Genomic DNA, 23,679 nt, shown 5'->3' on the forward strand with positions numbered 1-23,679 from the left:
TAAATGGCTCCGGCCCGGAATTCCAGAGACTCATTTGCACCCCTCCCACGGAGTCACCTGCTCCGGGGGAACCCCGGCCAGAAAGCCGGGTCGCGCCAGGTCAGCGCTGGTGCGTCTTGTGTTTACTCCTCCCTCCGGCCTGCGGACGCTCGGCGGGGGATGGGGAGGGAGGGGTGCGGTGAGGAGGGGGGAACCCTCGGAAGGCTTGGGCTTCCCGGATGGGCGGGTTGCGGGGTCGTCACCTCCTCCCCCAGCAAGAGAGATCACTCAAAGAAGGCGCGCTGCTGTGTCCCGCGTGGCCCCGAAGCCACTCCCCGCGCCCCGGCACCGCGGCCTCCAGGGTATCTCCCCTCCCCCGAGGGGGCACACGAGTCCACGCTTGCAGGGTAACGGCCCGAGGGAGCCCCGGTGTCCCCCGGGTGTCGCCGGGCTGGAGAGGAAGCCAGCGTCCCGGGCCTCACTAGCCTGGGATTCCCTTGCGTCCCCCGCCCCCCCTTCTCCCACGGCTGGCAGTGATTTCACTCGGGTCCCTTCCGAGGACGGAGGAGCGCGCAGCCGGGGGTGACAGCTCGTCCCCGGGGCTCAGGGTGATCCCCCCACTTAAGAGACAGGCCACTGCCCCTCGACCCGCTGCCCTCGACCTACTTGAATACCGTTAGCGGGGGTCGGGCCCGTTCGGGGAGCTGGGTTCCCTGGGGGCGCACAGGGCGGGGGGCGATCCCACGCGGGGACACCGAACTCCCCCCACAAAAGCCGGCTAGTCAAACACTTTACAAAGCACCCCCAAAACAAAGAGCCGGGAGTGTCCAGTGTGATTTTGTTATTATTGACGGAGAAGAAAATCCTGAGTAGAGGCGGGGTGGGTGGAGGAGGGGGGTGAAGGGTCCGGAGGTACCCAGACCAAAATAATAAAAATTAAAAAAAAATAAATCTATGGACCCCAGGACACCAGCGATGACTCCGTCTGTCTGAAGGCTGGGCCCGGTGACCTGGGAAGTGGGGTGGGTGGGAGGAGCTAGGGACGAGGTTCCCACATCCTTTAGGGAAATTCTCAGGCTCCTCGAGACGCCCCGGGGTTTCTGCCTGATGGGCGGAGACCGGGTCTCCGGGGAGTTCCCAGCCCTCCCCCTGCCCGTCCCCTACCCCTCCTCCCCCGGGAGGGCGCGGCGGTGGTCTCGCGGCTCCCCGGCGGCCGCGACCCCGCCGGGCCCGGCCCTCCGGGGCGCCCAGTTGCGCCGGGCTACCCTCACGGTCGGCCCGCTCTAGACTGGTTTTTCTGGTTCGGCCTCCCTCCCCGGGACGCGCTGGGGGATCCGATGACGTCGCTGGCTGAGTCTCTCCCTCTTCCTCCTTCCCTCCCCCTGCCCGCCTCCCCCTCTCCGTCCCCCCCACCGCCCGCCCCTCCCCGCCCGCCCTCGCCGCGCACTCCTCCTAGTAACTTCTGTTCGGGGAGGCGCTGCCAGGAATAACCCGGTGCGTCCACAGCCGGGAGGGGAGGCGGCCGCTGCGGCTCCCGCACGCAGACAACTGCGGCCCTGGCCCCGCGGCTCCCGCCCCGGCCCGGCGGTGGCCTGCCTGGCCCCGGGTCCATACAGTGTCCGAAAAAAAAAAAATATATATATATATATAAATAAAGGCCAAGAGGAGCCTGGACTGGCGGTCGGGATCTCTTCCCTCCCTCCGCGCCCGCCCTCCCTCTGTCCTTAAGGAAATGCTACCAGACCCCCCCCACCAGACACACTCAGCCTCCGCGAGGAGCGGCCGCCGCGGCAGCGGGAGCGCGGGCACCGGGGGGCTCTCCTCCCCGCCTCGCCCTCTTCCTCCTCCTCGGCGGTGACTTTCCAGGTGAGCGGCCGCCGCGGCTGCCAGACCCCCTTTCCTGCCCTCCCCGGGAACTGCGCCCTCCTCCCGTCCCGGTCACCCGGCGGCCCCCCGGGGGCTGACAGCCGCCGGCCCGAGGGGCTCGGGGGGCCCGGAGGCGGGCGACCGGCCGGCGGGAGGCGGGCTGGAGGTGAGGGGGTGGAGAGCCGGAGAGCGGGGCGCCGCCGAGCGCTGTCTCCCGGCGGAGGAGAAGGGTCTCCGCTACAAAAGCAAAAAGAAAAGGAAAAAAAAAAAACCCAGAACACCCCGAAATTAGGAGAGCAAATAACCCATCTCCGGCGACTGTGGCACAAGTATTTGCCAAGTTGTGTCTTGGACGTTGACACGGCTCCCCAGAGCCCCCGAACAACTTGGAGGGTGTCTGGGATCGTTCCCCATCTGTCTCCACGCCTCAAGTCTGGGGTGCGGGGTGCACGGCCCCGGGGTGCGTGGAGGGCGGACCGGCCCCGGCGGAGCGGCGCGGCGCGGCGGGAATCTGGGTCCCTCCTCGGCCCGGTAAGTGGCCGGCCTCGGTGCCGGGTTTTTCCTGCCTCCTTCAGCGCGGGGCGCTTGTTTCACTTTATCCACAAATCGCCCAGGCTCAACTCCGTAGCCCCCTCGGCCGCGGCGCGCGTCCCCGGCCCGGCGGGTCCGGGGTCCCCGAGGGTGAGGGTCGGAGGACGCGGGGATGGGGGAGACCCCGCGCGGGGCGGGGGTCGGGCGGCGCGCGGGGAGGTGCGGGGAATACCCTGGCCGGGGATCTATGCAGATGAGGGGAGGCTGCTTTGCGTAATGTCCTGGGGGGAGGGCGCCGCGCGGGAGCGCCGGAGGCAGGAATGTGCCTGGTTACTAATGAGCGACGAGCACCGGCGCGCACCGCCGGGCCACCGCTGCGGCTGCCGCGGCCGCGGGCCGCCCGCTGTCAGGTAGCGGGGGAGGGGGCCGCGGCGTGCGGCGCGGGCCGGGGGCGGTGCGGGCGGCGCGGGGCGGCGCGGGGCGACGCGGGGCGGGCGGGCGCACGGCGGGCCGGGCGGGCGGCGCGAGGGCCGGGCCGCCGGCCTGCGGCCGACCTAGAGCGACCGAGGCAATCGGCTTGTGGGCATTTGGATGACTGCTTTCTCCTCGTGAGCTAGGAAGGAAGGAAGGAAGAAGGAAACGCAGGAGGAGGAGGAGGAGACTGTCTCCATGGAAGGTTCAGGCGGAGGCGCCCTCGCCTTGCGGGTGCACCGGCCGCAGCGCGGCTCTGGTGGCCGCCGGCCGGACCCGGGCTCCTGGAGACGGGTGGGGGCGGTTTGCATGCGTGTTTGTCTGTGCGTCTGGCAGGGGATCGCGAAGGGGACATGTGTGTTGGGGCTGTGCACTATGGGGAGCTGGGTCTGCGCCTTTATGTCTGTTCCCTGAAGTGGGTGGAACGTTGGCCCGTTCCGGGAATGTTCCATGACGTGGTGCAGCCACAGGAAGGGGGTTAACGAGGGGCTCGGGGCCGCGGCGGCTGTGCCGGCGGCGACCGAGGCAGATGTGCAGCCGCTGCTTCTCCCCTCTCACCTCCCTTCACCCCCACCCCTCGCCTTGCCCTTCTATGCGTCTGGTCCTGGTGGGGCTGAGACAGGAAAACACTGCTCTGTGTGTGTGTGTGTGTGTGTGTGTGTGTGTGTGTGTGTGTGCGCGCGCGCGCGCGCCGGTGCATGTGCGTGTGTATGCAGGGGTGAGGTGCTGGTGGGGTGTCTGTCGTCTTCGGTGTGGGGGGCACTCCGGCTCAGCTCTGTCACCCCAGCTGTGACCACAGATCCGTGCGCTTGCTTTATACGCATGTGCCTCCTGCGTCCTGTCTCTCTTACATAACACATCCAGTGCGGCAGAGGACGGGAGGAAATGCGACCCCCACCCCACCCCCAGCTGAAATGGGATGTGCAGGGGCGGAGGGGGGCGGGCTAGAAGGTTGGAAAGTGTGTCTAGGTGTTGTCCTTCAGGGTCGTGGCTCGAGTGGAGATGAAACAGAGGGCAAGGGGGGGGTTTCCTTTAGTGGCTCCTCACTCTCTCCTCTGACTTGAAAGCATCTAAGTAAAAAGGACCGCAGGATCCAATCCTCTCTAATGGAGCAGCTTTTTACATGCTTCACCCAGGGAAAGTGAGCGCTTGAACCTCAGGGCAGAGAAGGGAGTGAGAGGGATGGAGGGGTCAGTGGAGGCGGCTTGGAGGAGACCGGAGGAATCTCCTGATGATAGGTTTCACTGGACACCTGTAATAGCTTCCCATTCACACAGGAAGCTGTGTGTGCAACTGACATTGCAGAACCTCCCTCCCCCTTCTCCCCCTCTGCACAGTTATTTAGGTCTAAAATGAGCATAGAAAGGCTTGTTTCCGGTACTTTCATTATAATGGAAATTTTGAACTGATTTTTTTCCCCCTCCTTCCGTTGGCTGCCATCTAAAAACATAACTCGGTTCATCTTCGGGAAAACATGTGTACACTCTCCCACCTCCAAGGCTAGACTTTAGTAATTCACAGGAGGACTGTGTTTTTCTAGCACATCCATAAGCCCTGGTCAAGGGCTATTGATTTTCCTTTTCAGTACAGTTGTTTCTTGTGCAGTGAATAATCAAGCCCAGAAATTGCTTGAAATATTAATAAGATTCATTTTAATTTAATTCGCAATGATCAGTCCTCCTACAGAAAAAAAAAACCATTTAACTTTATTAGAAATGTTTCCTCTAGCATTACGGTAATATATGCTGTTATATGTCCTTGAGCTAGTGGGATTTAAATATTTGCATATATTGTGTATGTTTATATGCATTTAGAATCTGAAAATGCTTAGTACTCTTAAACCTTACAGGAGTTCCAAAGCAAAAATTTCACGAAGTGCATTGCACAATAAGGAGAATTTGATATTTAGGATGGAGTCCAGTTTCCATTTTCCCTTTGAGTAAAATGGATATTATTTTCATTGCTAAGAGAGAATTTCAGGACTCTAGGAAGTCCTGGTAGTAGATTACAACTGTGTATATTTATTTTGAGTGGAAAGGGTACTATTCAGGCAATGTAATGACAGTGTACTTCAAGTGTCATAATCTTTTTAGCCACTAGGTTTGAAATATGCAGTATATTTCTCATGCAGGCAGAAAAATCCTATATTGGTGAGTCTTTGGGAAATAGTTTCTTGCTTTGAGAATGGATCAATGTAAAACAAATTCACTTACTGGCAGCTATATTTCTGTTGCTGTGATTATATTTTGCGTGATTGACTTTTAAAGAATGCTTACATTGACATAAAGGTATTCAAGATTCGATTAATTTAAGGTTGATTTGGGGACAGTTTAGAGAATGATAGCATATTAATGGTATTGCAAATTTGAAATTTAATAGATATTTTAATTAGATTGTGGAAGTGTCTGGCAAGACACTATTAAAATAAATAAAACATTTCTATATTCCTATGAAGCATGGAATGATAAAAATTTTACCATGTATAAAATGTAACACACAGAAATGATGCCATTTGACCACAGTGAGAGATTACCAGGCAGAAGCTTTCCATCCCTTTAGCTTTTGATCGCTTTACATGAGATGTGTTTACAAATGCTCTTGTTACTATGAAAACAAAACAGAAGACAACATATATGCAGGCGTTCCTTGGAGAATAATGGTGCGTGTGTCTGCTTGAACTCTTGGCACTTTGACACTATTCAAAAACCCAGGCTGAGTATTTTGTGCTTATTCAACTTAAAATGAAGAATCTTACTTAAAAATTCAGTCATGGTAACCTATCTACTGTTTGTGTTGCTGCTAGATTTTTGAATTAGAACTAGTCATTAGCTGAAGTTCTTTTGAAAGTTTCACCATAGGAAAGCTAGTTTTAAAGGCTTGTAGAGAATCCTCTTTGGCACTGTGGAAATGTAATCCATTAGGATGTGAAAAGAGAATACCCTGGTGTGGAAATTATATAATAAGGAAAAAATAGCTGTGATCAACTGGGCATAGGCTGTGGATCAAATAGGCTGCAGATCTATGTGCTAAAAACTCACAGCCATTTCCACAGTGGAGCACATGGTCATTGCCAGCAGAACTCTCCGTTGGTCTGTACATTACTCCTGTAGGCCGAAAGTGGTTCCAGTTAATAAATCTCCATCTGAAAATTTCAGTGAGTTGCTTTACATTCATGAAGTTATATATGTGAAATGCTCTTGAAGTTTTAACTTGGCAACTTTCAGAGTGATGGTATTAAAAAAAAAAGAGTAGAGGAAATTTGCTAAGTTAGTTTAGTGGGCTTAAGGCTTCCTGAGGAATTTTAGGCACAGTTATCAGTTAACATAGAATAAAGCTTATTCAAAGGAAGGCTTCATGTAAAGTTGTGCAGGACCACTGAGGGCTGAAGGAAATTTGGAGAAGTATGAAAATAAGAGTGTGCTTATTTGAAAGAAATTGTGTTTGATAACTAATACTATTTTGTCTTTGCTTCTGATAATTGATTACAATTGAAAATGTTGCCTCTTGCATGCTGCTTATGGCAGAGCTTTCAAAAGGAAGTTGTAAAATTAATATTTGCCGCTATAATTGCTGTTAAGTAACTTGAGAATGTATTTAAGTGCGTTACTATTGTGACATGACAAAGTCTTCATGTAGAAAAGAACAATACATCTTTCTTTCCTTGTGCATTCTCTGAGATGGACTGTGAATACCAGTATGAGGATAACACAGACTATGCTGGCTTTATGATTGCATTAGAATTAGGAACTGCCTAATATTTGGGTCACTATTGTTCTGGGTAAAAGCCATGTGAATCTTCCCATGCACGCCTGTGATCTACTGTTTGAAGTGTTAGCTCTGATACAAGTCTATTGTATTAGTGTCTGTAACTTTCATTTTCCCATCAACTAGAAACTTGGGGTTCAGTTATGTTAGCCTACATGAAGAAAGTACTTTGGAGTGAAGGGATTAAAAATGTATTCTTATGGTGCAAGGATGATTATGGGAAGAAGGCAGGTTGCATTTCACCTACTAACTATAGGCTATAGTATGGCTATATATGGGGTAGGAATTATTCAAGGTCCACATTTTTGACTTGGCACTCATATATGATCTTAGTTATATATACTATGACAGGTGTCCTATTATTACTGATCAATGGAATTCATTCATTGATGTCATTCAACAAGTATTTTCTATAGATTAGGCCTTATGCTAGCCACCAAGGGTATCATGATGATTCAGAGGAGAAAAGAAGCTTATGATCTACTTAGTGGGGCAGATATTAACCACACTGTGAACCAGTATGTGTAGCACCACATTTATTTTAAATGCTGTGGGAGACTCATAAAGGAGTATATGTCACCTCTGTTTGTGAGCAAAGATTCAAGAAGAGAAGTGTGTGTGGGGGGTGAGAGTATGATACAAAGAGGGACCAATACAAGTACCCAAGGTTGAGGAATGTGCAATGTTTCCAGGAGTTGAAAGCAAGCTGATGGGACTTGAGGGCAGATAACAAGAGACAGGTACGAGGTAAGGCCAGACTATATAAGCAGGACCTTAGGGGTTGGGCACAAGGATGATTATGTAGCCTGGCAAAATGAGGCCTACTCTAGGTAAATCCGGGTATGGGTTTATGTACTGTTGTGGATGTTATTGGCTGATAACTGTGGAAGGAATTTGGATGGACAGAATCTAGAACTTGAAGGCCATTTCTATATAACACATGCTCCTTTCAATGTGTCTGTATTAAACAATTCTGACTTCTGGAAAATTTCAATAACATTGCATTATGGGAGGAGTGGTCTGGAGTGGTAGGGTGTAGGGAGGATTTGGAGGAGCCTGGAAGAACACATGACTCCAGACCCTGTGGGACCTCAGAACTCTGCTGTGGAAGCTGAATTTTGTTTGTGGTTTGGGGGCAGAGGAATGTCCTGAAGCATGTGCTTTAGAAAGGCTATAGGGGCATAAGAGAGGCAGATTCCCATAACATCCAAAAGATAAATAATGGAGGTTGAATCTATGGCATGACAGAGTGAATACTTTCAGCTTATTAATGGCTATCTTAAAAACTTGTTAATTACAATATATAACAGAAGTGGTCAGTATATCTTTTAAAAACAAGGCTAACTGTATTTTACATAGTTGAGCAGCATTTTATTTGAAGCACCATTGTTATTTTAACTATAACATTTTGCTTCAGAAACTATTCATACATATTCACAAATACCAACAGATAAAAGTGTTTGTTCTTAAAATTACAGAGTATTTTAGGTTTAAATGTATAGGAATAGACAGGTGGCTCCTTGGAACGATTCATCAAAATTAATTGACACTCAGTTGTATCTAAATCATTATAGTACTGGTTAGACAGTGGACAGTCATGTGTTTGAAATACAGAGCTTTGTCTGGCAAAGATTTATTGGGTGGTTTCATTGTTCTTTTAAAAGAAAACTGATGGGCCTGGAGTTTGGCCTAGTGGTAGAGTGCTTGCCTAGCATGCACAAAGACCCGGGTTCGATTCCTCGGTACCACATACATAGAAAAAAGCCAGAAGTGGTGTTGAGGCTCAGGTGGTAGAGCTGTAGCTTGAGAAACTCCAAGGACAGTGCGCAGGCCCTGAGCTCAAGCCCAGGACTGGCAAAAAATAAACAAATAAAAAAAATCCTAATCATTAAAGCTCTTAGTTGCAATGTGTCAGATTCACTGGATTTCCAAAGTCCAGAAAGAAGGCGAGACTTGAAACTAGGCTTTGTGTAAATGTAGACCTGCCCTTATTTGTATTTGCTTAGGGATCTGTAAGCATTCATATGTGTGTGGGCATGCATGCCCTCATACAAAAACATACAAATATTAGAAAACTTCATGGCTTAGTAAGTGCTGGTGGCTCATACCTGTGATTCTGGCTACTCAGGAGAGAGATCTGAGGACCCAGATTCATATCCAGCCTGTACAAGAAAATCTGTGAGAGTGTTATCTTTAACCCATGAAATGCTGAAAGTGGAAGTATAGCTGAAGGGGTAGAGTGCCAGTCTTGAGTGGAGTGATAGTGCCAACCCTTGAGTTCAAGTCAGTATTAGCATACGTGTACACACGGGGCACACACACATAGTTTAATATAGGGGCCAGTAGTTTGTCCTAGTGGTAGAGTGCTTGCCTAGCATACATGAAGACCCAGGTTCAATTTCTCAGTACCACATATATAGAAAGAAGCCAGAAGTGGTGGTATGGTTCAAGTGGTAGAGCTCTAACCTTGAGAAAACCCAAGGACAGGGCTCAGGCCCTGAGCCTAAGCCCAGGACTGCCAAAAAAAAATTTAATATTAAAAAAATGAAAAGAAAATCATGTCTTCTGTTTGATTTTTTTTTTGTCAGTTATGAGGGTTGAATTTGGGGCCTGAGCACTCTCTCTAGGCTTTTTTGCTCAAGTCTAGCACACTATGGCTTCAAGCCACAGCACCACTTTCAGTTTTCTGGTGGTTAATTGGAGGTAAAAGTCTCACAGACTTTCTTGCCTGGGCTGGCTTTGAGCCCCAGTCCTCAGATCTCAGCATCCCAAGTAAGCTAGGAGTACAAGCATGAACCACTGGTACCCAGCAGAGAATGTTCATAGTTAGAAATACAGCATGAATTCTCATCTAGATGGTTGCAGAAATTATTTCTCTTAAAATGGAGCTTATGTCTAATTCCATATAAAGAAGATTATAGGAAAGGTAATTTAAATTGTAAGTAGCTTTGTTCACTAAAATGCTAGATTCATTTGAAACAGTACTTTATTTCTTTTGGAAGCCAGACAACTAGTTTAATAGTGTACATATGAAACGCTAATTTGGCTTGTTAATTGGATGCAATTAACTTGAGGTTATTTTATACTGTTTAATTGTCTCAAAATTACATGTGTTGCCATGCCTGGGTAATGTGAGGCAAAAGCCAGGGGTACAGTAAGTGGGGGTGGGAAGGGTATAAGGTCTAGTCTTGCCTTGGCAATGAACTTGCTGTGCAAACTTGGAAACAAGTCACGGAAGCTCTCTGGACCACTTTGGAAATGAAGAGATTGGAACAGATGGCTGTTAGAGCCTCTCCCAACTTGTATTCTATCAGTTTTAAAATTGTACTTTGTAGTTATAGAGAATGCAGTGTCATTTTTATTCTGTAATTATAGTATTACCAGGATGAACTAAACACTTAAAAAAAAAAACCCAACACAGTGCCAATTTAGCAAATCCGTTGGAAAGGAAAGGCATTGAGGTTTAAAGAGTACGTGCCCTGGGCCAGGCTCCACAGCAGACACTCTCCTACCTGTTAGTTCTTTTAGCTTCCACAATCACCCTGAGATCATCTCCATGATAACAGTGAGGACACCGACATTTCAGAAAGTTCCCTAGTTTTTGTAAGGATGTTCTGCTAAGTCATTTTTGGAATCAGATTTCAACTCAAGGCTGACTCCAAAAGCTATCCTTGTAGCACAAGCAATTGTTGACATATCCGAAGTTTCAAAAATTAACACAAAAAGGCCATTAGTTTAATCACTTATTCTGTACACTACTAGGTGTCTGCTGGTAAGGCCTTGTGTAGATGAGTATACACCAGTGAGTTAACCAGGCATTCTAGAGATTAAAAACAAAATGGTGAATTCCAGCCCCATTAACAGCTGCTATGGAGAATGTAAAGTCACTCAACCTGCCCGAGCTTTTTGCACAACGGAGGGTCATTGTGAAATTTTTATGCGACACTGTGTACCCCTCTCAGTGAATACATAGTATGCTTGTAATGCCTGGCAGCTATGATTGTTATTAAGAAGAGATTCAACCAAAAGGAAAACACAAAAGAACTCAAATGGTGGTGACAGTAAAATATTAAACATTCTCAAATGGTCCATTAAACTCTTGACTGAAGTGGTTTAAAAAACAATGTCACAACACACATGGCTTTCAACAGCTAGCAACTGGAAATACCAATTAAAATCTCAGGTATTTCTCAGTTAGCTCAGCCAGTGTTCTACACCAATGAGGAATTCTGATTTCACTGTGTGTGTGTGTGTGTGTTATGTAGTTTTTGAAAAGACAATATTTTTATATAACAATATCATGGCATTAAAAAGAATTTCCTTTATGGATGAGTGTTCTTGTCCTTTGCACTTCATACCAGCTCTTTGTAGCATCAGGGCCTGGCATGGGGAAGGAAAAAAAGGACAGTCCTGTTACAAAATGCGTTCATAGTTTTCCTGAAGGAAATGGGTAACCACACATTATTTTTGGAACTTATATTTTTAATTGTTAAGTGAATTTGTCTTTTTTAAAAATAATTTTCATACTGAAATTTTAAGTAAATTAGTACATTCACTAAGGTATGCTTGAACCCAGTTCTTGACAGGTGTGGACACATGATAGATATTTGGTACACATTTAAAGTCATGATTCTGAAGAAACTCAGAGGGAAAATAGTAAGGAAAGACAGTTTTGTTTTGCTTAAATCCTGCCTATCCTTACTTCAGTGGTCAGAACCCGTCTGCTCACCTGTAAGTACTTCTTCACCTTTTTAAAAAATAAATTTTGGTAAGAAGCCTAGACAACTACCTTCTTGACATGTAGTCCTCTTCCAGCCACAGTCAGCTGATTTCCAGGCTCTAAACTTTCTCTGTTTTCAGAGCAGATGAGCAGATAGAGCCATTATGGGGCATTTGAAGGTAGGTAAAGACGTTTATAGTTGAACAGACTCTTCACTATAGAACTTTTACTTTGTTTGTTTGTTTGTTTATTTATTGTCAGTCATGAGACTTGAACTCTGGGCCTGGGCACTGTCCCTGAGTTCTTCAATTCAGGGCTGCCTCCCTACCCCTTGAGCCACAATGCCACTTCTGATTTTCTGGTGGTTAATTGGAGATAGAGTCTCAGGGACTTTTGTGCCTGGGCTGGTTTTGAACCATGATCCTTAGATCTCAGCCTCCTGAGTAGCTGGGATTACAGGGGTGAGCCACTGACTCCTGGCTACTTTGGTTATTTTTGTTCAATGAATTCTGAGAAGGAAATTTATATGAGGAAGCATCATTTCTTGAATGAATTCAGAATAGATGAAGGAATGTATTCCTTTATTCAACTTAGCCTTGCTCAGTGGAGGCCAGGAGACATGGAGGAGGGAAGGCTGTGGGTGACAATGTCCTTTCATACCAAGCTGTGGTGAAATCGTCTTTCTGCCACTTTGCAATGTCCCATGGGACAGTCTCAGTGGCTGACCTAATACTGTGGCTAGGTCATGGGGATTCACCTTAAAGTTATCCATGGAATAAGTATCAACTTGGATTTTTTTCTTTCTTCCCCTGATGCTGACATTTAGAATAATCATAGTTCCTGTAAGCAAGGGAAACATCCTAAATCATAGGCATTCAGTTTGTTTTCTTTTTCGTAGACAGTTCAGTTTATGGTGGGAGAAATAAGGACTTTCTGAATAAAATGAGGATTTCTGATATCTGTTCTATTCTTGTATGAATGGGCTTATTAAAATACACACTAAGAGAGCAGAGGCCACCAGCACGGACCATGTTAAACCTTGACCTGACGAGTTCATTGCATATCTCATTATTGATTTTCAGCATGATTCAGTCCAAGTGACTCTACCTGTGTTATAGTTCATTGTTTCTTTATCTGTAAGAGTGAAGCATTGTTCATAGCACTGCTCTGCCTCCTGGGAACAGAGCCGGGTAACACAGGAGAATTGGAGCAGCTATTTTTGGTACATGAAGCAACACTAAGTTTCAAGAGTAATTTAGTTGCTGGAAAAAAAATATGACACACAGCAATTCATTTGTAACAAGGGTTAAAGGGAATATTCTTGAGAGGATTACTATTAATAAAGTTTATGATAGGCATGTGTACTTGTTTTGAGAAAAATAACAGCCAGTGGACCCAGAACTTGTTTTAATGTTCCCTGATGCATTTAGATTTTTGTTTTTGGATGGTCGTGGGGCTTGAACTGTGGGCCTGGGCGCTATCCCTGAACTCTTCAGCTCAAAGATATTACTCTACCACTTGAACCACAGTGCCACTTCCTGGATTTAGATTTTTGCAGGTCATTAATGCACATGTATAATAAAATATTGAGATACGTATACCGTACCTAAGCAAACAGAATCCTTCCCAAAGAGAGAAGGAATCCAAAGGTGTTTGTTTTTGAATAGTCTGTTCACTTGTTCGAATGACTTCAAAACAGTTGTGATGAAGTGAGTACTCAGGCTGAATCAAGTTTAGCCTTTCATATGGGCCCGGTACCTGAGAATATTTTAAATGACCTGTTAAAATAAATCACCTGACTGGATGAGTACAACAAATAATTGGATGCTAAGCACAGAGAGATTGGATTTTCTAGTGAGTGGAATCCAAATTTCTTTGCTCATCAGTTGATTTTTGGCTGTTTTAGGTAGGAATTGCTAGTGTTTAATTAATGATGTTTGAAAATGGTCATGATGGATAGTAACTATGTAGGTGGAAACATCTACATGTTAGCATATAATTCCATGAGTTTATATCATGAAGAAATACTTCACGTCATTTGTCTTTCCTTTCTTATTTTTTACGGGTGATGTAGGAGAGTGAGCAAAGTAAAGCAAGCTAACCAGACACTTTGAAAACAACAACAACAACAACAACAACAGTAACAATCTGTTATATTTTGAAGCCTGCTTTGATTATGGAAGGCTTCAAAGTATGGCATTATCCCTTCCCTGTAGCCATAAAAGCAAACAGTGCCTCCTGGTGTATGTAGCATTTGTGATTTCTTTGGAGCTACTTTCCATTTAAATTTCAAGTGAAAATTAAACAGCACACCACCCAGTTGTGTAAATGAAGCTAATGCTACTTATACTTGATGTGTAAATATTTCTGAAAGAATGAAGAGAAGGATTCTGAATGTCCTTTGTAATATGTGTATGGCCTGCTGAGCCTTTCCTGGTGTTTTTTTTTTTTTTTCTGATTGGATCAGAATAGACAGAATTATTTGGGCCAATAAACATTTCTGGAGAAATTCTTCTTTTCACTGTTGTGCACTTTGTAGTTTGGTGTTTTAAAGTATTTGAAATCATGCTGATTAATGTTCTAGACTTCAGTTTGTCAGCTGATGACAGGACACTTTTTTTTTTTTTGCCCATCTTGGGGCTTGAACTCAGGGCCTGGGCACTGTCCTTGGACTTTCTCAAGGCTAGAGCTCTACCACTTGAGCCACAGCACCACTTTGGGCTTCTTTCTATGTTTGTGGTACCGAGGAATCAAACCCGGGGCTTCGTGCATGCTAGGCAGGCACTCTACCACTAGGCCAAACTCCCAGCGCAGAACATTTATTAATAAGGTGTTTTTTGTGTGTAATTCCAGGGATTATATAGGGATCATTGGAAATACCATTTAATGCCCAACTAGGAGAAATCACTCAGGACCAATCACCCCAGATTACCTGTGTTTAGTCTGTACTTTAGCACCATTTTCTTTCTTATACAGGCCTATTCTGCTGTTAGAAATTTCTGTTTATTAGAAGTTTAGCTGTCAGCAACTCTCCAGAACAAGTTTACTTATTGTCTTCCATGGCAGTCTGCAATTATTTACAGATAGCAATCATCTTCAGCATCTTCCCTACTTCTTTTTCCAGGATAACTATTCCTACTTCTTTCAGGTCATGCTCATTTAAAGAAAACATTATTTTTACATGAGTCAGGAAATTTATACTTGAGATTCACTCTAGGCTGTTTTTTTTTATAAGTCCTCAAAAATAAGTTTCTTATTTGCAGTTACTTTTCAGGAAAACACCTCTTTCCAAATGGTTTAGAAATGCTTTATAGAAATGGCCCAGTCTTTCTTGCTAAGATACTAATATAATATTAGATCCAAGTTAGAATAACTGTTCAGTCCCAGCAAGTATACCTTCAACAAATATAATTAATTATTGAGATTCCAGTATGTGAAAGACATATGATATAAACAGCAAAATATAAATGGCATATGAAGTGTAAAAAGCATATTTAATAATCTTTATCAGACTTTTATAATAAATCATGTTGAAGGAAAGCATTATGGAAGAGAAGCTACTTATAAAAGAGACAAGGAAAGTACAATGTGAGAGGTATATGCAAAACATTGAAAAGATGCAAAAATCAGTCTTGGTTGAGGGCTCAGGAGAGGTTTCTTGGCAGAAGGGGATGCTTTATAAGGCCTTGATTTTGACAGACAAAATGAATAAACACACCAATACAGGAAATTGTTAAGAGTGTTCTTGGAGAAGTGTCTGACTTGAGTTGCAGCTCAAAATGAATATTAAGAAAATGATGGTAAAAAAAATTAGAAAGACTGGAATACACTTGGCATTCTAGCTCAAGGAGTTTGTACCTGAAATTAAAAGTAATGTCAGATTTACCAACCCTCATTGAAAGTTCGATTGCTGGAGTTGGAAATTTCCTAGCTTTGCAAACACAGGTAAATGAAACAAAGAGACAACAGGCATATAAGTAGATTTTTTATGCCGAAAATTTAATTACGTTGACAAGAAACATGACATATAAACTGACTCCAAGTTTTATTTTATCACATACTGATTTTGCCCTTGAAACTGAATAATAAAGAAGATAACTGGGCCAGGAGTTTGGCCTAATGGCAGAGTGCTCACCTAACATGCACAAAGCACTGGGTTTGATTCCTTGGTACTGCATACACAGAACAAGCTAGAAGTGGTAGTGTGTCTGAAGTGGCAGAACACTAGCTTTGAGCAAAAAGTGTCCAAGGACAGTTTTCTCTGGCCATGAGTTCAAGCTCCAGGACTGGCAAAAAAAAAAAAAAGATAACTAATGACTGTATTTAACTAAAAGTAATTAAAAAGTGATTGTTTCCTGAATGAGTACTTTGATTTTAGAATTCTTTCAGTCATTATGGAAATTATCCTGAATGCTTTTAGCTGTAACTTCAGGGAAGTCAACTTTTCAAGGGACTAAGGGAATGAAATTACTGTGTCATCATAAAGTATTTCCCACAATTTGCTAATTTTTTTTACTTTTTATGCATATGAGAACTATGGTGTGTTTCTAATAATGTGTGATTATAGGCTATCTAAACAATTACTACCATGTAAGTTTTTTTGAGGACCTATTCTAAAGTATTAAATATAGATTAAGACCAAAAAAGGAGATAGACTTTTAAACACTGTAGTATTTTGTGAATGTATTTACCATCTGAAGAATATGTTAACTCTTGTCTAGGACCTAAAAGGTCGAAGGATCTTGTTATGGTCTAAAGGAAAGACAAGCAAAGGTAAAACAACCTGTTAGTCTTGGGACTCTTCAAGTTACAGAAGCTGTACTTGGCTTAGTTGTCTAGCTCTGAGGGTACCAAGGCGCTAGTAATTTAAGCTGAAGTCTACTTAAAGGAAGTTGTAGCTTCAGGGCACTTATGTAAAATGTTAAATCCTTTTTGGCTCAAAAGCACCAAAGTATGAAAATGGTCCTATTGGAATTAAAGACTGTGAAGTACATTGGTAGGTATGTTTATTCGTGTGTGTTCCAGTGTGCCGTGCTCCGTGTATATGTGCGTGCGTGTGTGTGTGTAACATACCTCTTCATTTCTGTACACGTCTGTTCACTAGGGGATCTTTCTCTGAATTTTAGCTATGATTTTGGATAGTAATTGGCCCTTAAAGAACAATGTAGCTATCCAATGTGGAAATACAGTGAGAACCTCAGAAAAGGGTGATTTTTTTTCCATTGCATGTGTTGGGAGCCAGTTTTCTGAAAACAGCAAATGGATGCTCATTTGAGAAAAATATTACTCAATTTGGATACTGTGAGAGAAGAGTAAAGATGCCCTTCTGAATATTTTTAGAAGAGAGGCCAACTTGTGAATCAAGTCAATCTAGTCATATCAGATTTTTCAAGGTTTCAGGAATTGTAAAGATTCTTGAGGTAGAAAAGCCGGGGGGGGGTCTCAGAAATAAGGACATACGAATGTTATAGTAAAATATTCCTCTTTACTCTTTTCTTCTAACTGCACCACAGAATGAATTCCAGTCCTGAATTAAATGATGAATTCCGCAGGATTAACTTGTAAAACTTTAGTTGCTAATCTTTTTCATTGAATAAAATGATAATATGTCTATTGGTCTGAACTGTACACTTATACTTCGGGCTATAAAATTGGAGCACTTAACAGTTTGTTCTTAAGAGAAAATTAGAATATTATTCTGTAAAATAGCCTTTTATCCTCATAGTTTTTGCTTTCATGATGTAACAAGAGTTACGTTTGAAAATAGTACTGTGAACCCGAAGCACTCACAGTTTAATATTCGGGTCTGTGGTGTGTGTGTATATGAGTGTGCTGTCACTAGGGTTTGAACTGAAGGCTTTGGGGCTCTTGAATGGCTTTGTTTCAGACAGCTGACACTTTATTACTTGGGCCTCCAGTTCCTATATTTTCAGTGATGTATTTACTTGCAAGTTGATTGTTTTATCCTGTCTACTTATTTTTGTATCTTCAGTGTATACAAAACTAATGGTAGTAGTGATTTCATATAGCCTATAATTTAGGATTATAAACTATGGTAATCTTTAGCCATTCCTCTGGTTCTACCCAAGTTCTCTCATCAGCAATTAAATATAAACCAAAGAGCATGAACTTTGAGTAAAATCTTCATTGAGCTTAAATAGTATTTGGACAGTCTGTTGTAGTTTGTGGCGTGTTAATTACATACCCTTGACAGATGATTTGACAGAATAAAGGAGAGTATACTTTAATAGGTACAAAAATCACTGTATAAATTTAATGGATAAAAAAATAGTATGGGATCACTCAGGAGACAGACAAATTGCCCTAGTATTTCCTGGGACACACTGGAATGCTTTGATAATGAACAATCCTTTGATGGTGTTTGGGAAGTTTAAATAGCGTGAAGTTTTATATATTCAAGCTAAATATTTCATAGGTCCTTCTCATGACTAACAAGCACAGCTACTATGAAGCTTATCAATTTAGTTTGAAGTTGGGAGTTTGGAAGTGGTGGAGATTTGGGAATCTCAGCAATACTGAAAGGAATGATGCTTGCGTCTTTACAACTCTTTTTCATATATTTTTATTATAATTAGTAGAAGGGTTACATTGTATTTGCCAGATAGAAGGTGCATTAGCATCTTTACAACTCGTAAACAGTCTTGGAGTGAGCAGAGATTTTGGTTCTCTAAGTTTACTTTTTGGTTAGAAAAAATGAGAGTCAGGGCCGGTAGTGTGGCCTAGTGGTAGAGTGCTTGCCTACTGTGCATGAAGCCCTGGGTTCAATTACTCGGTACCGCATACACAGAAGAAGCCAGAAGTGGTGCTGTGTTTCGAGTGGTAGAGTGCTAGCCTTGAGGAAAGCCCAAGGACAGTGCTCAGCCCTGAGTCTAGGCCCCAGGACTAGCAAATAAAATAAAATAAAATAAAATGAGATTAGCACTGTATACAGAGTAAACTTAGTGGTACTATGTGATAAGTATTTAATTGTATTAAGATGTCAGGGAAATAAGGCAACAGATTACATACTGTGTTTGGATCTGTCAGTCTGAATCCTAACCCTAATTGTAATCTAAAACTTATTTTTTCTTTATTTTTCAAAGTCTTGAATTAGTTTGTGAGTATAATGAATCTTGATCTCTGTCAATCTTTTCACAAATCTCCTCCCATCTCTCCCAACCCCACTCAGCACTTCAATTTACTTGGTTTCATATTCACGCAATTACATTGAATATTATGACTGCATTCATCTACCATTAAATTTATATTATAAATAAAATATATACATATATACAATAGTTCAATTTTGGGGAATTGTAAATTCACAAAAAATTAAGCAGAAGTTGTAGAGAACTCACATATATATATATGTGTATATATATATATGTGTGTGTATATATGTATGTATATGTAGCCATCAACACCAAGATCCTACATTCGAGTGGTACATTTGTTGTAAGACTTCATGTTAAAACATAATGATCATGAAAATCTGTAGTTTATATTATGTTATGTCCTAAGTATTTTAAGTCTTATCCAGTTGTTTAGTTGAAATACTGAAGATGTTGGCACAGTTGGTACAACATAAAATCTGTAGCATTGATTCACTATGAGAACAGAATCTTTGATTTGTCTTATAATTAACAATCTCACTGAAATTAAGCTATTTCAGTTTTTAAAAATTCATAATGATTATATACTATATTATGGTCTTATTTTTAACTGCTGTCAACCTTAAGCCATTGATTCTGAAGAGTTACATGTAATTGAGATCTGGTTTAGGATTTGCAACTAAATGGAAAGCTGGAAATTGTGAATAAAGGAAATTAAGCATTTTTGATTTAAAAATATGAATGAGTGATTTCTTTTTTTTCTTTTCTTTTTTTTTGGCTAGTCCTAGGGCTTGAACTCAGGGCCTGAGTACTGTCCTTGGGCTTTTTCTTCAGAGGTAGCACTTTGCCACTTGAGCCACAGCACCACTGCTGGTTTTATATGCATGTGGTAGTGAGGAATCAAACCTGGGTCTTTGTGTATGCTAGGCAAGCACTCTACCACTAGGCCAAACTCCTGGCCCAGTAATTTCTGTTTTTAAGGTTTCTGGCCAAGTTGGTGCTAGCATAGATTGTAAGATTCTTTTCGTTTTTGCATTAGTTAAGATAAGGCAAGCCCTTGATAAGGGCAAGGGTTTTATACCTTGTATAGTGATTATTTAAATACTGAAAATATAGAGCCATCCGGAAGTTTTTCTGGCTTTATTTGCCCTAACTGAAGCGATGCTGTATAGAAATTTTTTTTTCTCTCATATCTGAGGGTGACTTAAGGAATCTCCAGTTGCAGAAGGGGTAGAAAATGGGAGGAAAACAATTTGAACCAGTATTATTTAAGTGATTTTTCACTTTGACGATTTCAGAATAATCCTGATGGAAATACATTCATGGGAGGAAAACTACGCCTAAAATTAAGCTCAGAAAACTTGCCCAGGAAAAGTGCTTCCATTCAACATCAGAAAACACACGCTTTTTCCTCCTTTCCTGGGAGGTGAGTAGCTGGAAGGTAACAGCTAGAGTGTCTGAGATCATGGCTCCCAGGAATGTGCAGCCTAGCTGTTCCCTATGGAGCTTTCTGGCAGCCATGCCTCCTGCAGGAGGGTGGGGGGGGGGGTGATATGCCTGGCCAGTATACCCTGCCATTCCCTGCCCCATCTTGCCCTGCCTGCAGCTGAACTTTGAACCCTGGGCTGCTGACATCAGAGTGAGTTTGAATGCAGTGACATCTTTGCTACTTTCAGCTGCACAACAGGAAATACTCTCAGCCTCCCCGCTTCCTGCCTGAAGAAAGTGGGGCTTGTTGCTCTGGTGGCCAGCAGAGACCTAGTTTCAGACTGCATGCACTGAGCACCCTCTTGGTGCCATGGCTCACTTTATAGAGCCTGAGGGTGGGAATAGGGAGTGTACCCGGTGTGGAGAAGCCCAGGAAGTGCTGCTCATCACCATACCACTCCCATTTTCCTGACTGGGAGGACATCAGGCTAGGACCCAAGAACATCTGAGGTCCACAGTGCTGCAGAAAGGTGACCTCAGTGGGTTCCAGTTGATTTCTCCTTTGCTTTAATAGGATAGTGTGTTCCTAGTTACAAAGCCTTGACAAGGAAGTTCAGCCCTCCTCTGCTCTGTGGGCCTCCCTCCCTCCTTCCCTTTCTTTTCCTTCTTTCCTTCCTTTCTTTCCTCCTCCTCCGTCTTCTCTCCTCTCTCCTCCTCCTTCCTACTCCTGCTCCTTCTGGGGGCTTGAACTCAAGGCCTGGTTCCTTAGCTTTTTCACATAAGACTGGTGCGCTACCACTTGACCCACAGTTCTACTTCCAGCTTTTTGATGGCTAATGGGAGATAAGAGTGTCACAGACTTTCCTGTCTGGATTGGCTTCAAACCAAACCATGATCTTCAGATCTCTGCCTCCTGAATATCTAGGATTATAGGTATTATCCATCTATGTCTCGCTGCCCTCTTTTACTTGGTGGTGAACACACAAGAAAGGAGTGTTTAGTGCAAAGCACAAACCTTTTGTCTTTACTGTGAGACAGACTCCTTGCCAGCAGATGGGCTCAGCATTCATGATTTTGGTCCTCATTTAGGGAAAATGGTTAATTTCACTTAAAAAATAGGAATCATTTTGCATACTTGAAGACAATATGGTATTCCTGAATTTATTATCCTGGAATTATAGAGCTCTGTTTCCCTTTATAGGTAGGCTAAAAAAAGAAAAAAAAAGGAAAGAAAGCAAGCAAGCATGTCAACCTGGATCTTTAAAAACAAGTTTATCTTTGCATTAATAATACTTAAACTTGTATTTTTAGGATCAATGTTGAGTACTAGTAATCTGTAGTTAAGCACCGTAAATCTTGTGCATCTAATGTACTTGCAAGTATGATGAAGAAGAGTATTATTTCCGTGGTTGACTCATGAATAGGCTTTGTAATGGTAGATTGTTCTTTTGGCCGCACAGCCAAAATGCCAAAGTTCACTTAGAGGTCTGCTGAGGTTTCTTATGTCAAAGTTTTGACAGCAAGGACTTAACTAGATGAAAATATTATTTAGTAGTTCCTGGTAAACCTAGAAAATTCTACTGTACTGGCATAGATGGACACTGTGTTTACATGTTTAACGTTAAGTTTGAGTCATGCAGTGAGCTATTCATTTATGCTTTGTTCTCTGAAAATAAGTCTCCATATGATCATTAGATGTGCGTATAGTACAGTGTCATTTCCTTTGGGAAAGCATTAGCGGATTTACTCACTAAGGAATTTTAGGGTATCTTAGTACATTTGTAATAAGAATCATACAATTTTAATGTCCTTTTTCTGTGTGGGGAGGGGTCCTTTTTCCTTTTTCCCTTGATAGAATATAACACAGATTTCCTCTTCTACCCATCTGAGGCTTCTTTAGTTGTTATCTTAGTAAAACGTCGTTATGAAATGCACAAAATAGAGTAGTATTGATATTCTTAGTGGCTTTCATTAAGGAGATGATAGTGGAAGTCAAAAACCAGGGCACAGGGTGCTGGTGGCTCATTCCTGTAATCCTAGCTAATACCAATCTAGGCAGGAAAGTCTATGAGATTCTTATCTACAATTAACCATCAAAAGACCAAAGTAGAGCTGTGGTTCAAATATGAAGCACTACCCTTGAGTGGAAAAGGTAAGGAATAGCAATCAGGCCTTGAGTTCAAGCCCAAAATATTAACACACACACACACACACTCAGAAAATTATTTTTGGAGTATATGTGAAAGACAGCAGGATTACAATAGTACTATTAAAATTTTTTCCCCCTTGTGCTGTAGGGATCAAACTTAGGGCCTGGGGTATGTTGGGGCTTTTTAGGTGAGGACTAGACTACAGAGTCACATGAAACAGACTCTTAGTAATTAAACAGATTCAGAGGTAAACTGGATAATACAAGTAAAAATAAATTTATTTTTAAGCTGGAGAGGATTCTTTTTTTTATGATTCTCTTTTTATTTTCTCCATGGAGAAATATCTGGTATAACAAGGAAAGCTGTTCAAGTTGATGTCAGTTTTGCCCGTATTGTATTTGAGTTCCCTGCATTTGTTCTTTGTAAGATTTATTTTCTTCTCAATCTAGCTTGGCTGTGAGTAAGAAAAAGCATTATGAATGTGTTTATTTAGAATATTATTTAAGGATCAATTACTTTTGGTTTGTACTAATATTAATCCCCTGTCAGCATCTTGTTGGAGCTGCTAAGTAGGGTTCTTAGTGGTATTAATTAAATCTCACAATCATAAGGAAATTAATGTATTGATAGATTAAAACAGGTTTTTGCCTGTGCCTGTTTCTCATGCTATATATAATCCTAACTACTCTGAAGGCTGAGCTATGAGGCTCTAAGTTCGAAGCCAGACTGGCAAGAAACTTTTTTTTTTTTGCCAGTCCTGGGCTTAAGCTCAGGGCCTGAGCACTGTCCTTGGATTTTTCTCAAGGCTAGAGCTCTACCACTTGAGCCTCAGCACCACTTCCAGCTTTTTTCTAAGTATGTGGTACCAAGGAATTGAACCTGGGTCTTCGTGCATGCTAGGTAAGCACTCTACCACTAGGCCAAACTCCCAGCCAGGCAAGAAACTTTTATCTTCAATTACCCACTAAAAAGCTAAGTAGAGATGTGGCATAAGTGTTTACAGCTTTAAATGAAAGACCTAAGGGGAAGTGCCCAGGTCCTGAGTTCAAGCCTCTAAAACAACAATAATAATCCCCTCTTAAAAAAACCCCACCCCCAAGTTTGTTAGTAGTATTTCTGATTTGCACAGAATTTGAATTTACATAATACTAATCTAAACCTAATACTACATTTACATGAAAATCAGATATATTTACTTTTGATATAGCCTATATTTTGTGCTGAAGAAAAATTATGTGTCCTTGTAATGACTAAAACTACATTTCTTATTAGAATGGGTAAAATAGCTTTTACCTCTCAGCTAAGACGTTTGTATTTCTTGGAAGGAAATCCTAGAAAAAAATGAAATCTTTCATTATATCTTGGAATTTTATCTTGAAATATCTTTAGATAGTATTTTTAAGAGTGTAACTCTTATGAAGAACTGGTGGTCTGCTGTCTGCCTTTCCCATCTCTCTGATTTCAGACACTGTCAATGTTCCTGTGATGATGTTTAGAATTCCCTTGCTTGTCAAGTGCTTCAAATGCAGCAAAAATAAGAACATTAGATCTTGTAAAAATGGAATTTAAATATAACAACACAACAAATACCATATTGAAATATCAAAAGCATGGTATCTAGTAATACTGCAACCCACAGGTTGTATTTGCTCACTAT

The 23,679-nt window shown here is 42.7% G+C and overlaps 2 protein-coding genes across 3 annotated transcripts in view; both read left to right on the forward strand.

The window, feature by feature from the left end:
- Nucleotides 1-1,316: 1,316 nt before the first annotated feature.
- LOC150059579 (uncharacterized) overlaps nt 1,317-23,679 on the forward strand; it is a 95,132-nt gene continuing 72,769 nt past the window's right edge. Inside the window, exons 1-3 of the mRNA XM_090337748.1 lie at nt 1,317-1,434; nt 1,709-2,376; nt 19,743-19,870. Coding sequence (XP_090193874.1) covers nt 1,317-1,434; nt 1,709-2,376; nt 19,743-19,870 — 914 coding nt within the window. The remainder of the gene's footprint in view (nt 1,435-1,708; nt 2,377-19,742; nt 19,871-23,679) is intronic.
- Nucleotides 2,895-23,679, forward strand: part of Hivep2 (HIVEP zinc finger 2) — a 184,953-nt gene continuing 164,168 nt past the window's right edge. For both annotated transcript variants that reach the window (XM_090338021.1, XM_090338020.1), the window contains exon 1: nt 2,895-3,141. The gene's annotated coding sequence lies outside the window, so the exon portion shown is untranslated. The remainder of the gene's footprint in view (nt 3,142-23,679) is intronic.

The sequence above is a fragment of the Megascapheus bottae genome, chromosome 8, assembly GCF_031878675.1.
Source record: "Megascapheus bottae isolate mThoBot1 chromosome 8, mThoBot2.hap1, whole genome shotgun sequence".
Lineage (NCBI taxonomy): Eukaryota > Metazoa > Chordata > Mammalia > Rodentia > Geomyidae > Megascapheus > Megascapheus bottae.